The following is a 17,372-nucleotide window of genomic DNA, read 5'->3' as shown; positions in this document are numbered from 1 at the left end:
CCGCAGCAGCAGTATCAAGCGGCACCACCGCCTACGCAGCAGCCGCAGCAGCAGTATCAAGCGGCACCACCGCCTACGCAGCAGCCGCAGCAGCAATATCAAGCGGCACCACCGCCTACGCAGCAACCGCAGCAGCAATATCAAGCGGCACCACCGCCTACGCAGCAACCGCAGCAGCAGTATCAAGCGGCACCACCACCTACCCAGCAACCGCAGCAACAACAGCCGCAGCAGCAACCGCAGCAATATCCTCAGCACGTGCCGCAAAGTTTAAGCGCAAATTCTCCACAGTGTTCAACTCCACAAAACGTTCAGAGTCAACCTCAATTTCCTCAAATACCCCAACAAATACAACAGCAGCAGCAACAGCAACAGTTGCATCAACAACAGCAATACATACAATTGAATCAGATGAGCGTGCCGCAACAAATTCCTCATCAGATGCAGCAAATGCAGCCGCAAATGCAAATGCTGTCCCAACAGCAGCAGCACATGCTTCAACAACACGCTCAACAACAACAATACGCGACGCAACCGCAGATCCAGCATGTTCAGCAGCTGCATCAGCACCCTGTTGGTTCATCCCCTGTTCAGAACTCGCAATACTATCAACAGAATGCAACAGGTTCTTCGGGATATGTGTCAGCTGGTCCTTTGTATCAGCAGACCATGCCACAGATATTTCATACATACACCACATCTAATCCTTCCAGCCATGTAGAAATTTTATCATCCACTCAGACGGCAACGCAAATTTATTCACACGCGAGTTTACCCGCTGCTGCGATACCTGCGTCGTCCCAGTCGCAATACATCCAACCAACAGGACAGGTTCAGGCATCCATTCCGTCGGGGTTGAATGTCAACAGCTCGTCAACTGTGACCCACATGCAAAATGTGCCGACCTCGACGATTCCTAACATGCAAAGCGCACCCGCTTTACTTGGCAATACCAGTCAACCTCAGCCGCAGCCTCAATCTCAACAGAATATTCTCGTGCAAATGCAATATCCGCAAAATGCGAACGTTATATCTAGTTCCATTTCAATGACGCCTAATGTTACGAACATCTCCATGCAACCGACTGCAACTAATCTACAACAGCAACATCAGCAACAACAATTTCTTTCGAATGCAGATCAATGTCCCGCAACCGACAAGTCTTCCTTGGTAAAACAAGATACAATGGACTCGATACAGTCATTGCCACCGGACGCACCGATCAGTTTACAGCAAGATCAAATTGGTGTATCTACTTCCGTTGTAACGAACGTCGCGCAACAACAACAGCAGCAGCAGCAGCAGCAGCAACAGTTTGTAGCGAACGACGGGTGAGTTAAAATAGAATAAAATAAAAAAATTGAAAATTGAGAAATTTCATGAATTTAACGAAGGAGTTTGTTTTCTAGAACCACACTCGAGAGTTCCGAGAGTGTTACCACTTCCGAGAGGAGTCGAGTCAAACGTTCGGGAACCAAACGTAAAAAACCGGGCATTAAATTAACAGTCTTGTCTGTCAGTAACAGTGAGGGGCAGTCGATGACCGTCGAGTGCCAGTTAGATACGAGTAAACAAAAAACTGTTACCTTCAAATTTGATCGTGACGACATGGTACCCACAGACATTGCCAATAATTTGGTAAGAATGTGTATATCTCGGCATTTTATTCTCGTTTCACGTTTATCTTACTCTTATCGGTTATCTCACACGTACTTTTTTTATTTTTTTTTATTTTTTACGTCCAGGTCGCAGAAAATCTGTTACCGCAGTCTCAGTGCGAAACGTTTATAGAATTAATTGAAGATATCGTCAAACAATTACGCTTGGACCCCGCACGTTCTTTACCTCTAGTAGCGCACGGCCCGCCCGACCAGTCTGCCGGTGGAAGTCCAGTCACAAGTCGACGACCCAGAGATCGCGACCACAGTCTCGATACAGCTAAGGTATGATTTTTGTAACGATAAGATTTACTAATAAGGTATTAATAGATCGTCTTTAAGAGTGCGACGATTGAGCGTGTGGGGGTAGTTGTGTAAAAATTATTCTAGGCACTTTTATCCGTGAAACTTGTGGTTTTTAATTGTTATAAATGCATTTAATGTGTTTTTCACTTGTAATCCGAATAAAGCGCTTGTAATAAGAGGTGATACATCAGTATGATCAGCTCTAACTTTCCTGCTATGGATTTAAGAGCAAAGATCAATTACGCTCGTGCATCTCCACAATTGGTTATGAAACGCTTTATTCCTCTGAAGTCAAGGAGATTTCAATCATTTTCAATACGACTATTTTCTCTTCAAATAAGTAAAAAAACTTATATTTCTATCGGAAACCGATCTATGATCCAGAACAATAGTGCTAGAATAGTAGTAGGTGTCGTTGTGTGGATCATATATTTCAAATATAGAGGTATACATATAATTAGTGTGTATGATTTTGGACGCAGCAGGTGAGACATGGCTCGCTAACACGTCAAAGCAGCCACCGATCGTCGTACAAAGTCCATCGTAGACACCGTTCGGTGAGTTCATCGATCCCACCGTTCCTTATCCCGTTTTTCCTGTATTTCATATTTGTACACTTGTCGTGGACGTTTATACATCTCAGTTTTGTTATCTTGTTTGCACAAGGAACTCTGCCCGGATTAGATCATTATGATTTATTACGTTTAACGAGAGAGAGAAACTAGACAAATGTCTCGCTCTAAGGATTTGTGTTGTGTTTACATAGGAATATAGAAGAAAGCTCTGAGATTTAGATCTATTCTACTTCTTAGAGAATAGAATAGAGATTTGTGTTTGCAGCTCAAGGAAGAAATAAATATTGATTAAAATAATTTTGATTTAAAAAAATCATTAAGAAGAAGTTAATCAGAATTTTTTTTCAAATATTTATCTATGTCTACAACATAATGGACATAATTTACATCCTGTTTTCACAGATCGTCTCACATTAGTTTAGTACACTTCCACGTTTATACACTTATTATTCTAGTACACACATATACATCAATGGGACCACTTTATGTGTTATGTTCACTGACTGCGTCGATTTGTATATCGACGTTTACACATTTTTATTAAACAGTTTTAATTAATATAAGTTTTAGAAATCCTACAATATATATATGTTTACGTTATCCTATAATATGTGTTATTTAAACTTATTTTGCATCATACTTTTTCAAAGATTTTACTTTAAAGAGTAGGTATTTGAAATAATAACGAATACTTTGTTCTTTTTCAGAGAGACGAAACTTCAAACACTTCTACCCCGACGAAATTATTGCCAATCGACCAAATTATTTCTCATATTGCCAGCACCACATTGGAGAAGCAGCAAGTCGCTCAAACGTCCGACAGTCAAACGGGCGCCGAAAACACGTCGGCGGAGGCCTCTAGACGATCATCCACGTCTACGCAAAATACCGATACTTTAACTCCCACGAATATACCGAGCGATCCGACAGACAATCAAGAAACTGTTATTTCCGCGGAAACGGTCGTTGAGGCGCATAATATTCAAGATGACGCCAGTAATTCAGCTTTTAAATCTTATCTTAAAAACACTACAACAATTCAAGCTCAGATGCAAATCTCAGACGCGGGTAGTATGAACGAAGTGTCGATGTCCAAAGAATCTCAAGAGCAGCAAGATGTTGTGGATGTGAAAGAATCTGACGTGGTCAAAGAGACAAATGCATCTGATGTATCTGCAGAGGTGTCCACTCTGACGGTACCAGCACCAACGCGTAAAGTTTCTCGGTTCTTAGTTAGTCCCGTTGTCGAACAGAAGAATATCGCGGCTGAAGAGGAAGCCTCTTCCGTTGCCAACGCTTGTGTCGAAGGTGCGGATCGTGCAAACGTTGCAACGTCGCAACAATCCGTTTTGTCGACAACAAACGTAGAATCTGCCTTGAAAAGTGACGATCACGCGGAAACAAATGTTTCAGAAGCTCAACAAACTGCGACAATGCGCGAACAACCTAGCGGTAATGAAATTGTTCAGGCGGTCCCGTATGCGGTCCCGGTTGAACAAACAGATAACACTCAGCAGGTCTTACAGCAAGGACAACAACCGATTGGATTGCAACAGAATATCATACAAGTCCAAACTGTGCAACAAATAACAGGACACATGCAGCAAACCACAATCGGACAATCGAACCAACAACACACTATAATCGTACAGGGAGCTACAATAACTTCCCAACAAATACCTCAAACTAATATGCAGCAGTTCGTGCCGGTAAATCAGCAGAAAGAATTACACGCTCAACCAATTCACATGAATGGAATAGCTCAGGTACAGACGCAGTACTCGAATCAGGCGATAGTACAATCTGGTGTTGTGATGCAACAGTCGCAACAAGCAATTCCTGTGCAGCAGAGCGGAATGCATATGCAAACGGTCGCGGCGATGGCGGAACATCAGCATCACTCTCAGATGCAAGCTCAACGTCCACCAACGGTACAGCAATTCGTTCCGCAGCAAGTGCAACCGCCGATGCAGCAATACGTAATGTTATCGGGACCCATGCAGCAATTACAGCCAAATATTACGGACGATCGAAATCGCAGAGTATCAAACATATCTACCACGTCCAGTGTATCTGTGGACTCGCAGATGTCGGAATCGTCTAGCATACCTGAAGAGAAGAAGCAAAGTGCTACAACCGCGACTAATGTGCCCATGATGCATGTGCAACATGTACAATCTGTCCCACACGATGTACCGAGCACAATGCAGGGCGTGGAAACTGCTCAGCAAGTTCAAACCGCTCATCAGAACGTGCACGTTCCACCTGCTGTAGCTCCACCTGTGTCAGCACCAATTTCCGTACATCCGGTCGTTGTTACTGATGTTTCCGCGTCCAAAGTCACAGTGAAAACGAAAGAAGTTTCCTCGACGCTTCCGGATCTTGCGCAAAATTTAGCGAATATACTTTCAAATCCGAAATCGAAATCTGTCACGCCTCATCCTCTGACCAACCACGAGTCGACCGCTGCTCCCGCTGTCGCGGCTTCTACAATGACCGAATACAGACCTATACAATCCGAACAATATTTTCAACCTATACAACCGGAAGTGAGCCAGATGCAACCGTGTGTTCAACAAACTTATCAAGGACAGATAATGCAGGGATATCAGGGACAACAAACTTTCCAACAGACCTTTCAAAATCAGCAAGTGCTTCATCAGAATCAAACCTCATTACCGCAGTCGATTCCGCTAACCATTCCTCAGCAAATCGCTGATATGCAGTCACAAATGACTCAATCGACTCTTCAGAGTGTATCATCGGGTCAGTCTCAAGGAAAGTGGATAGTTTCATTCAATCAGATTCCTTTGCAGCAGCCGATGCGGCATGTACAGCCGAATCAATCGCAGCCTCTCCAAACTCAGCTGCAGCAAATTCCGGTGCAACTGCAAATGCAACAACCGCAGATTATACAGGATCAACAACATAATGAATCTTCAGTCGCGTTTGATCAATCTCACCTGTATCTAAAGCTTCCGGAACAACATCCAGTAAAACCCTTGGAGATTGAGAGTTTGGAATCTTCGAATTTAAATTAGTATGTACATGTTTTTTTATTTATATCTCATTTATAATTTTTAAGTATACGTAAAATCAAAACATAATACACATGTTCCATAATTTTTGTTCAATTACCAATTCATATCATTTCAGTGTACAACGTGTCAGTTCTGATTGCCAGTTGCTAACGTCTGAAAACGATAACTCTAGTCACGATGTGACGCCTGAGCATACACTCGTTGAATCGATGGATCCTACGTCGATTCTGCAACAACAACTGTCGTACCAGCAACTGCAGCAACAACAGCAACTGCAGCAGCAACATCGTAAACTCAGTCAACAAAATTCGTTGGACAAGGTGTCGGATATCAGCAGCGTTGGAAGTGGTACGGGACCGCAGACTATAGCCGATTTGCAACAAAAACTCGTACAATTGACCAGTCAGCCGTCGGAATCGTTGAACGTCAGCACGCCACCTATAAGCTATCCCGCCACGCCTCATAATCATCAATTAGTAGGAGGATATGATGCGTATATGCATTCTTTGCAACAGAAACTGTTCAACATTGGTATGCCAGTTTCATCCACGAATGCTGTGTGTTTGTTGTCTCCTCAACTACATTCCTCTACTATTTTGACTGACACGCAAGTCGATGCGACGGCTATCGACGGCCCCGCGATTACGCAAGAAAGCTCGGGCACTTCTGGACTTTCTCAAACCGTAAGTTCTGGTTTTTAAATCTTTGTTTAATGCGCGATGGAATTAACTAACTCTTCATCTGTGTTCGAAGTTATATAAAATCTATTTTTCCTCCCAGAACGCGGAATGCTCCCTCGATAGTCCAACACCGGCAGTTCCTTCGGGACCTGAAAATATGAGTCCGAGCAAGGAAAATGTCAAGATGAAGGTTCAAAGACCGGGTTCTCGTTTGCAAGAATTGGAGCAGGAATTAGCAAAGATTCATCACAGAGGATCCGTTTTTGTAGCTCCAGTACAGCCGTTAGCTCCATCTGTGTCAACGATTAATCCCGTACAAGTGCAACAGCCCGCGCAAAATTTGTTGACGACCGCTTTGCCAGCGTCGACGGTACCTGTGGCTACCGTCACTCCTAGCATTGTGGCGTCACGATCTGATACAAATACTCCAGTTCAGACAGAACTCCAAGAAAATGAGGTGATCTCCATTCTGTTGACATATTTTCGATATTGTATTTTATATACATTACTCTTTTTTTTTTACTTCTATATATACATTACGTTTGTGGATTTTTACAGTTTGCTTCTTGTATTTTCTTCAATTTCCCTGCAAACTGTTGTTGTAATGTATTTGAATATTAATTGTATATTGACACACACACAGAAGGCAAATCCTACACAACCTACCCGAAAAATATCAAGATTCGTGGTTTCCAAAGTTGCGGGTCCGCCTGCTCATGCTAATGCTGCTGCTATTAATCAACAGGGTGAAAATGCGAAGACTCAATCACAACAAGTAGAAGAATTAAAAACCTTAGAACGGCAAAATGTTCCTTTTCACCATACAGATGACCTGCATGGTAAGTGATTTTTGCATCGTATAAGCTGCAGTCAAGACAGAAGAATAAAATTCTTAAGATATATGGGGAAAAAATATATATATTTTTACGTGAAAGTACATGATATTATTTGCTGGATTACAGGTGTACCTGTCCAAGTACCTCATAGCCGAGAGAATTCTGTCCCACCAGCTGTACAAACACCTCATAGCACTAACATTTCAAATATTGAAGTAAGTGTTCTGACTTTATTGCCGCGACAAATTCAAACACAACTAAAGTCATTAAAATTAATGGCCATTACTCGACACAACTGATATAACTGATTTTACCAATGTCGATATATTGTTTAACATTGCAGCTTTCTGAGAAGGAAGAAAGATTTGTGGCTCTTACACCAAGTGAGGAATATCAACTTCTAATAAAAAGGTGAAGTTATTTATGCGCAGAGAATGTATGTGTATTAATTTAAAACATATTAAATTCGATTATTAAATTTAGATTGTTTATAAAAACATGTGTTTTTTGTGTCGGACATAGGCAAACCTTGGAATTAGAAACGCTGCAGAGAAGACACAGGGAAGAGTTAGAACGTTTTCAGCAACATCAGCTACAATTGCTTATTCAACAGCAGCAACAAGCAAGCGCGCTTCATCAGCATCAGCATCATCCGTTGCTTTATCACACCGTTGCGACAAATATCTCTGGTTAGTCAAACGAATTGATTTCACATTGTGTATACGATGCTACGCTAAAAACGAACAAACAATTTTTATCGTTTTACAATTCTGTCACTTTCTTTTTTCACAGGACCTAGAATTCCAGGTACAGAAGACTATTTGATGTTCAGTACAGCGCCGCAAACGCCACTACAAAAAGGATCGACCAACTATCCGGACACGGAAGAGACTTTACGGCTGGCCACGCAGAGATTGAAGCAAACCCCGCTGCAACTCCAACCGCAGCAGGCATCGGCTGGAATACCGCACGCTTATGTTATTCCAATTCCAGTAGTGCCTTCTGAAAATATGCAAAGTGTAGTTTCTCAGCAGGGCTCGAATAATTGCTCGAATGATATATCTGAGAATATTGATTCGACGCATAGTTCGGCAGTTAACAATCCGGCGCAGTATCAATTCGCTCCTATATTGTCAGAAGGAGCGAATGTTCCGTCGGTGACTGGACCGTTACCTGCGCCCCTACCGATATCCGGCTCCGCGGGAGCTGCTGCTTACATTCAATATCACGACGGCCAGCCGTTATCGAATTTTCAAACTTTTAGTTACACCCCTCACGGCGGTTTCTTTTTGCCAGCTGGATACCGGCTGATATACACACCGCCCACTGGGACAACTCAATCTCAGCCAGCGACGCCCGCCGCTCCTCACGTAGCAAATTCTTCTTCGCGCGATGACACGCCTCCAACAGCTCAGGAACTGCATCATTCGACCACCGCCGAAAACCCAACAACAGTTATTTCTTCGCATTCGGATCAATAACGCAACACTCGGTTCACGCGCTTTTATATTATCCGCTCGATCTGTGCTCATTCTTAGTTTAATGCTCGTTTATCTTCTAATTAGTGCGCAACAAAAGAGTTTCGCGTTATTATCTCACGAATATATAACCAAATATATATATATATACATATAATTTGTGCTATGAAACTACGCTAGACGCCCGTTTAGACATTTATTATTATCGCGAGGCGAGGATGCGAAAACGGATTGAAATAAAGAAAAAAAAAAAAAAAAAAAAAAAAAAGCGTGCGTGAAAGTATAAATGTTTTTTTTTTTTTTTTTTTTTTTGTCTTCATGTACGGCGCGTTCTCGCACTTATATTAATAAACAAAATATCAAATATTCTCGCTATTACGAGCGTGTGCATGATATTATTTTGATATGTGCCTCGCAGAGCGGAAGTTGAAGCGGAAATATAATGCAGGATCGCGGAAGAAGCGATATTCAAAGTTTTCCGAGCGCAAGAGAACATGAGATAGAGGCCTTTACGTGTACTGTGCTTTGATGCGTGAGAAAGATTAGTGAACGAGAGTGAAAGAGAGAAAGAGAGAAAAAAAAAAAGAAAAATCTTCCTTCACACCGAAACCTTCTTGAAAAAGGATTCTAACTATTATTACCCAATTCCTTTAGCGTAGCACAGATCACATTAGTACAGGCCTCCGCTAGTCTTATGGTCGAAATGGCACACGGCCATTCTACTTCGATTATATATGTGTAACTGTCACTGTGCATGTCGAATGTCAGAAACACAAGTGGGAAATAGAGAGGCCAAGGCGAGTGTGGACAAAAAGGCAAGGGCCAAAGTAGGAAAACTAGAACGAAAGAAAACGAAGGAAAGAAAAAATGAATGAGTGAACGAATGAATGAACAAGTCGATTTGAATAAGTGAGCAAATGAATGAAAACGAACGACTGTGAGCGAATGTGATAAAAACGAACGAACGAACGAACGAATAAACATATATTACATGTAAGAGTGTAAGTCTATGCGAATATGTGTGTGTATGTATGTATGTCACGGAAGTAAATAGGCAAAGAGAAAATATGATATAGTCACTGTTATGCTTTAATGTGTATTTCTAGCGATTTTGCCTATTTCGATTAAAGAAAAAAAAAGTCATGTGTTACTAGTTAGCAAACCTATATATCTCTCGTTTACTATATTGATGATTATTATTTCTCTTTTTAAAGCTGGTAGCTGTTTTAAGTGTATCATTGTTTATTTGTAATTGAAAAATTATCCGATGCCATTTGTAGATCATCAAATGTTGACAGTTTTCAACTATTAGCGTTTTAATCGATCTGATTAATATATATTATTACACTCTGTCAACATATATATACATATATATATATATATATATTAGAGAGGTTTCTTTTTTAGTTTCTTCGTGATGTATACGGATTTTTTCAGGCAGTAAAACATTCAATTGTCGTTTTTAGTCGCAACACAAATTGCCGGACATACATCTTTTGTTTGAGTAACAATAATTTGGAAACTGCTTTTACACAAAAACACGAGTGTCATGCGCATTGAAGTTGCTTAACAAAAGTATGTATAACATTTTGTACGCGTTGAAAAAAAAATTCAGATGTTTTTTAATTTATATAATTGTCAATAATTTGAACATTCACTAGTGTTAGTCCAATTACTGCAACATGTTACATGTACATCCGAAAAAAGAAGTAATTTAAATTATTCATTTTGATAACATAACTCTCATGACTGTATTCTTAAAAAAAAAGTGGCAACTTTGTGGTGAAAACATTAAAATTTCCTTTTAAGTATAAGATCTTTTGGTGCTTTTTATCTTACAACATTACGTTAAAAATCTGTTAAATGTTCTTAAGAAATTGCAATAGAGTTTATTATATTATACTTGACTTGAGGCATAGATTATTATTTTTTTTTTTATATTATGTATAAGATATACTTGTGTCGAGAAAGGAATGAAATATAGTAGGCGTGTACTCATTTAATTGTCATCATTACGTACATAGCGTATGAGTTTACTAGATGTTAGTTTTTAAGTGGGTCCTTTGTTACTGTGAGATTTTCCTTAGCCTGTGTGCGTAAACATATTTGTCTCTTTTTTAAAAACAATATCGATGTTGCATTACATACAACAAATCTCAATTGTACAATAATTTGATACCGAAAAACATGTCTATTTATTATATTATGTCAGAAGTCTCGTTACATACTTAAGAAAAAGAAGAAATAAGTAGTCGATAAGATTGATTTGGAGAAAATTATTCGAAGAAGACTGAAAAATTTTCTGAGAATACACACAGTTTTAATTGTCAATCGAGTATCTACATATGTATAAACTTACAGCATATATTGTCAGAAATATATCGTTTTATGTTGCTCGTTTTTTGTTGTAAAACAACTTTCTACCGCTTTGCCGAAAAGACTATAAAAGTAATGCAACATAATTCCTTGGATCTTAAGCCAACTTGTATTCATTTGTGGTCGTGATAGAGGTCATGTCGAGGGAATTGAGCTTAGTAAAGTTTAATTGAACTTTGTCATGGTGTATTTATTTGATTACTGCTTGTGCAAGAAGTAATTAAAACTTGATATTTTTTTACATTCTGCTAAGTGCATACACAGTTGAGATGTTCAACCTTATTTTAACAATAAATATAAATTGTTGACGTTTATATAAAAATTATAAGTTTAAGAAACACGTCAGGAATGAGAATCTTCATGTTTTTGTATAAATAATATCAATCAGATATGTTATATAAAAACGAAGGAAAGTGAGATATTAGCTACATAATCAAATAAAGTTACACCATTAATTAGAAAAGAATTATTATAAAAAATGTGTAGAAAATCTTTTGCAACAGTCTCGATAAATTTTAAATTATATCTTTAAATGATAATTCTCTTATGTAAAATAATGCAAATATTTTCAAACGATATGTAATTTATATATATATATATATATCGAGCATTATGTAATTATACAATTAATTTGCATGCAAATACTCCTAAAAATAATTTTATATCTATATACTTTGTTTCAAAGTCTTCATGAGAAATAAAATCGATTGTTTTTAATGCTGATTAATACATTTCAAACAATATTGTAATACTTTGGGAGTCTTTGAAAGCACTAAACAGAGAGTTCTTTTGTGAAGACTTAAAGACTGATTAGGTAAAAAAGAAAGAGCGAAAGAAAGAGCGAGAGAGAGAGAGAGAGAAAGAGATAAATAACAATTAATACTTTCAAAACAATGTAAAATTTCATTGTGAATATACGTCTAAGTTTACATGAGAAAAATAATAGTTCTTGTTCATTATATTGATATTGTACATGTTATTACTTGCATATTTATTCAAAAAAAAAGAGATTAGAAATATCTATTTAAGTCTAGTTATTTAAAAAAATTATATCCATCAATGAAATGTAATTAATTTGTAACGTTCATATATAATTTGTAAAGTTTTTCTTTTCCAAATGTATAATATACGATATATGTATACGTGTGAGTATTATAAATATATGTATTTTATACTATAAATATTTATACATAATTTACACATATACATATATTTATACAACATTCGTAATCTCACGCATAGTGTCGTTAACATAAAAATTAAGAATTTAGTTCTAAAATCACGTGATAAAAAAAAACAGATTTTTTGAGCAAAGCATGTGAGTAATAATTTTACAAAAAAAGAAGCATTAGAAATTTGTAAAAATTATCAAAGATTTTTAGTTATACTATTAATATTTATATATATGTATGTATATCTTCTATTTAAGTAGCTAGGATCTATTTGAAAGTTTTACTGCCCTTATTAGCAATCAAACTTTGATCGTTACAGTTTCAGTTATACTAAAACACTTTTCAATGTCACATTTATAACAAAAAAACAAAAAAAAAAAGAAATAAGTTTTAATCATATATATTTTTGTCTGATGCAATATTGTACATTGTGCAGAAGTTTTACTAATGGCTTTTTATCAAAAGACAGTAAGTGTTAAAGTCACTAGCTACAACTGTAAACATAATGAGGAGAAATAAATAAACTGACATGCAATACAGATTATACAAGATTGCTTTCTTTTAAACTATTTTATATACGGTGTCATTGAAATAAAACAGTGTGTGTTACTTGCTATCATATATTATTTATTTCAATGGATACAAAAAATTAATATATATAAAGTCAATAAAATTTATTTTATTACACATTCTAATAAAGTGTTTCTACTGTCTTTTTAAAGTTTTCCATGTGTGTATATGTACATTTTTTTTTTTTTATATTATCTTCCTCCTGTATCAAACCTGCCTTGCTTCTATAATTTATATTTCCTATAAAGTTTAATATACGGAGTATGTTTACTTGTGACAACAAACCGAATTAGGTATTTTCAAACATATCCTTATATAATTTTTACATATTTGGGTGTGTGGTGATTCTTTTTGCAGTATGCATTTTTATTTTTCAATATATATATACATATGTACACATTTACTATGTAATGTCAAAAAATCACAAATATGTATTTGTTTACATATGCATATCAGGTTATGTACTCACCAGTTAGAAATATTTAACAGATCAGTTTACAAAGATTCAAAATTATTTCTCCTCCTTGCGTAAGCTCCCAAGCAAGCGAAGAATCCAATAATTCCGATGGTTAAGCCAAGCATTAACGCCAAGGTGTCGCCGAGATCAAAACCATCGGAGGCCATTGCGGAGTCAAATATGCCCAAAATAACGAGTGCAAAGTAGATCCACATCTTTTCTCGCGGAAGATAACGTGGAAGTACACACAGAAATACGATACTAATTGCAAAACTGTATTTGCTTTCTGTCTTCTATCCGTGCGTATTGTAATCACAACATATCTCGAGATGTACGTGACACTTCTCACATAAAGCGTCTCACAGTGGACATAGCGCCATCAAAAACGTCATCAATCGGTTTGAGTTTTATAACGTATTTATAATCATTTTTATAAAGCAGACAAAGACGCATAATATAATTTATATTCATTTTAAAAAACAATGGGATAAAAAGGAAAAAAAAGATAGGATGAAGCCAGAAACTGCCAGAATCAATAAAACTTTAGTTTTAAACCAATCGCAAATCAGTACTGTCTCAAACGTAAACTATCTTCAAAAGAATACCGGCTTGTGATTGGTTGATTTCCTCAATATTCAAGTTTACTGCTTAAATTTTGTCGTGTGTTTCCGGCTTAATCCTAAGAGACATTAGCGCTGTTTATTTACATCGTTAATTTAATCTTGACTTTGACAGCTGCACATGCACAAGCAGGAGACTGAGACACAAAACAACGATACGTACGAGCCCCACTCTTCAACATTCGCTCTTAATATAACGCAGGATGTGTTCACAGTTTACTTTTATATTTACATTTTTTTATTCTCGCGAATATTGAATAGCGAGAAAAATATTTATTTGATTAAAGAATACAGTATTGATATAATTCACACATGCGCAAATTGAAGTATACTAAAGCTATTTTACTGATATAATAGAATATAGTCAAGTCTCTTAGACTCTCTAAAAATGTTTATTCTTAATAAGTCAATGTCGCAAAAGTCTTATTTGTTACTCTACTCACAATTTAAAACATGTGTATATGTCTCATATTAAAATATACGTATATACGTATATACGATACGTATTAAAATGACAATAAAAATCCTGACAAAGTAAAATATTATTCTTCTGAGACTAAATAAAATGAGGTATAAATGTTAACTTGAATGCTTGCTTGTTTCTTATTTGGCAGCATGATTTTTAGGCTCTGCAAAAGTTTTTTATTGCAATATCGTATTAATTGATAGTTCTATTAAAGTATACAGGTTGTTACTTTGGTTTCCATAAAATTTTGTAAGAATCTAATGTCTTTAAAATACTTGAGATACTTGAATATAGTGAAATTTAAAAAATTAGATTCTCTATCGATGATAATACAAACTTACTGTGATGAGGTCGCGGTGCGTTCATATTTGGCACACGTGGCAGAAACTGCTGATACGGTGGCATGTTTAATGGTAGTTGTGCAATGGGTGGGATGAATGGCAGTGGTGCTCTAATCAGCGGCAGTACTCCAGGAACAGGCTATCGTAGTAAACATTTTACAAACTATGATCTAAGAACTTGTGCTTGCTTGAATTGCATTGTTTCAAATAACTTGCATTTTCAAATTTGGAAAAAAAAAGATTTGTCTTATCAATCCTGAACGTCAAAACTGACTGCACTTACGACGTAGTTAATGAAGTTATGGATATATGGTGGTAAGTTCATAGGCATTCTTGGAGCAGGAGCAGGATAATTTGACGCGCGATCATTTGATCTGCGCGATCGTTCGGAATAATCTTTCTTGGATCTATCCGTGGTATCGTTGGATCTATCGTCCATTCTTCTCTTCGAGTAGTTACTCGTAGGTGGAGTTCTACTTCTGAAGATACATTCGGAAAATTTACGATTTTGTCATCTGCTGATGTGCACCAGAACATATCATTTATTAATGAAGTTAACTAACCTGTCACGCTTGTATCTATTATTTTCATTTCTGTTACTATCTCGATGTTTGACATCTACATGACTTCCACGATCTGCATAAGTACTCGTACGAGTACGAGTTGATGACCTATACGAATTTGAAATTATTACGTATAATATGTATTCTTAAAAATACGGAAGAAAAATACACAATATATATTATGTATACGTACTCATAGATGTTATTAATATTTAATAATAATATATAATGTATAACTTATTGCATATTATATACATGTGTATTTCTGTATCTTTTTTAAATATCAGTTTTTATATAATATTAAACAGTTACATATATTTAAAATTATATCACACTTGAAAATGAATAACTCAAATAAATCTCTAGTTACTAAATGTGATAAAAAACGATTTTTTTTAATGCATTAAGTTATACTTATGCAGTTCAACCAACTTTATATCCATGATTATATCCATTTTTGTTCATGATAAACATGAACTATGGTCATACATGTATCTTACTATGTATGCCATGTAACTGTATCTTTTTTAAATATCAGGTTTTATATAATATTAAACAGTTACATATATTTTAAAATTATATCACACTTGACTATAAATAACTCAAATAAATCTCTAGTTACTAAATGTGATAAAAAACGATTTTTTTTAATGCATTAAGTTATACTTATGCAGTTCAACCAACTTTATATCCATGATTATATCCATTTGTTTGTTCATGATAAACATGAACTATGGCCATACATGTATCTCACTATGTATGCCATGTAACTGTCTTAAGACAGTTAATTAGTGTGTCATTTTATTATGACAAAATAAGTCTTTTCTTATCTCATTATTTACAAGATAGATAAATTCTATGAAGCCAGCACACGATGCGTTTTTGCCTGCTGGATTGCTAGCTGAATTTGTGTACTTGCTGCCGTGTAGGCAGCAATGCCGGAAATGCTGCTGACTGTATTGCGAGTCTTTGTGCTAGCAAGAAATTGTAAAACTCAGCTTTGCTTAGAAGACACTTGGATCAGTGCCACCAATGAGCCAACACAGGATCACGCAAGAAAAATAGTATCTGATTTATCATAAAATTCAGCAAAACAGCCAATAGCACGACCAGTAACTACACAACTTCCAGCTGAAATGTTAGAAAAATCGCCAGTGCAGGTACACGCGAACAATCCAGCAGACAAAAACGCACCGTGTACCGCTGGCTTTAGACAGATAATTATTTTGTTATATGTGATTATAAATAACCAGTCTTTCTCTATCTCATTATTTATGAGATAGATAAATCTCCAAGTTACACTTACCTCATTCACAAACACAACTTTATATCCATAATAATATATATCCATTATATATCCATAAAATATACATATTTATATAAAAATAACATGTAAATGATTCTTTAAATTATAATACAAAGATATAATAAATCTTACTTGGACAAAGTGTTTTTACCTAGACTCTTAGTTAAACTAAAAAGTTTAACTACCTGTTCTAGAATATCTTTACAGTTCACCATAAAATGATTTCCATCTGAACTTCCCCATATGTGTTCCCTTGTTTGTTCCTAAGTTGCCTTCATAAAAATAATATCTAAACTTTCAACTATTAAGTTTAGAACAAGAAATATAAATCACCTAAATTAGAAAGTTAAAAAACACATTGAGATAAACACATTAACGCCATAATTAATCATAGGTATGTCTACAAAATAGTAATAAATTAAATTAAATATTCAATCTTACGACTAGCCAAGATTGAAAATATTACAATCAATTTTGAGATACCTCATTGAATCATTTCAAATTAAGGTAAATTGTGTATATGCGTGTGTATGCATTGTTTATATATAAATATATATAAACAATATATATAAGCAATACTCAACAATATATATATGTATATACATATAAATTTAAAATAATGAAAAATATAAGCAATACTCAATATGTACATATCACATTATAAAATTATTTAAGAGAGCGTTTTTTGTATATATTACTGATCTATCAGATATATAATTTTTTTAGAATAGTAAATAATATTAAATTATTTCTAAAAAAATATTAAATAATAAAATTACTAAATTTTTAGATTTAAAGAAAAAAAGTTTAACTTTTTTTCTGTCTTTGTCTCTTTGTATAAATACGCTTCTTTTCTAAATTATAAAGTTAAAAGTTATAACAATAATTTTTAACTAAATTATTTTTATATAAAAAAATATATAATTA

General features: G+C 35.8%; 2 protein-coding genes across 3 annotated transcripts in view; one reads left to right on the top strand and one right to left on the bottom strand.

Annotated features, from left to right (window-relative positions):
• Positions 1-10,973, top strand: part of LOC109853732 (serine/threonine-protein kinase WNK1) — an 18,200-nt gene extending 7,227 nt beyond the window's left edge. Inside the window, exons 10-20 of the mRNA XM_020426108.1 lie at positions 235-1,331; positions 1,410-1,638; positions 1,746-1,943; positions 3,247-5,579; positions 5,696-6,263; positions 6,361-6,717; positions 6,904-7,099; positions 7,223-7,311; positions 7,440-7,507; positions 7,619-7,785; positions 7,889-10,973. Of these exons, the coding sequence (XP_020281697.1) occupies positions 235-1,331; positions 1,410-1,638; positions 1,746-1,943; positions 3,247-5,579; positions 5,696-6,263; positions 6,361-6,717; positions 6,904-7,099; positions 7,223-7,311; positions 7,440-7,507; positions 7,619-7,785; positions 7,889-8,577 (5,991 nt within the window). The 3' untranslated portion in view covers positions 8,578-10,973. The remainder of the gene's footprint in view (positions 1-234; positions 1,332-1,409; positions 1,639-1,745; positions 1,944-3,246; positions 5,580-5,695; positions 6,264-6,360; positions 6,718-6,903; positions 7,100-7,222; positions 7,312-7,439; positions 7,508-7,618; positions 7,786-7,888) is intronic.
• Positions 10,974-12,781: 1,808 nt separating this feature from the next.
• LOC109853711 lies at positions 12,782-15,328 on the bottom strand. 2 transcript variants are annotated; one of them, XR_002250143.1, is made up of 5 exons: positions 15,140-15,328; positions 14,860-15,055; positions 14,577-14,715; positions 13,162-14,398; positions 12,782-12,932 (listed from the first exon to the last, which is right to left on the bottom strand). XR_002250143.1 is itself a non-coding variant. In XM_020426068.1 (4 exons), the coding sequence occupies exons 2-4, from the start codon at positions 15,013-15,015 to the stop codon at positions 14,373-14,375; spliced, it is 321 nt and encodes a 106-aa protein (XP_020281657.1). In that variant the 5' UTR covers positions 15,016-15,055; positions 15,140-15,328; the 3' UTR covers positions 13,161-14,372. The 2 variants fall into 2 exon arrangements, 1 of the variants encoding a protein (XP_020281657.1); XM_020426068.1 differs by lacking the exon at positions 12,782-12,932 and having other exon boundaries at positions 13,161-14,398.
• Between the last annotated feature and the right edge of the window lie 2,044 nt (positions 15,329-17,372).

This window comes from Pseudomyrmex gracilis, unplaced genomic scaffold (genome assembly GCF_002006095.1).
Source record: "Pseudomyrmex gracilis isolate BER0280 unplaced genomic scaffold, ASM200609v1 scaffold_53, whole genome shotgun sequence".
In the NCBI taxonomy this organism is placed as follows: Eukaryota; Metazoa; Arthropoda; class Insecta; order Hymenoptera; family Formicidae; genus Pseudomyrmex; species Pseudomyrmex gracilis.
Note: the sequence above shows the minus strand (reverse complement) of the source record. Positions and strands in the feature narration are given on the sequence as shown.

Bases quoted from the DNA above. Each gene is read 5' to 3' on its own strand.
- LOC109853711 (XM_020426068.1), bottom strand. From the start codon at position 15,015: ATGGACGATAGATCCAACGATACCACGGATAGATCCAAGAAAGATTAT. The intron at 14,716-14,859 runs GTAAGTGCAGTC...TTACTACGATAG, and splicing joins ATAACTTCATTAACTACGTC to CCTGTTCCTGGAGTACTGCC. The intron at 14,399-14,576 runs GTAAGTTTGTAT...AAACTTTTGCAG, and splicing joins CGCACCGCGACCTCATCACA to AGCCTAAAAATCATGCTGCC.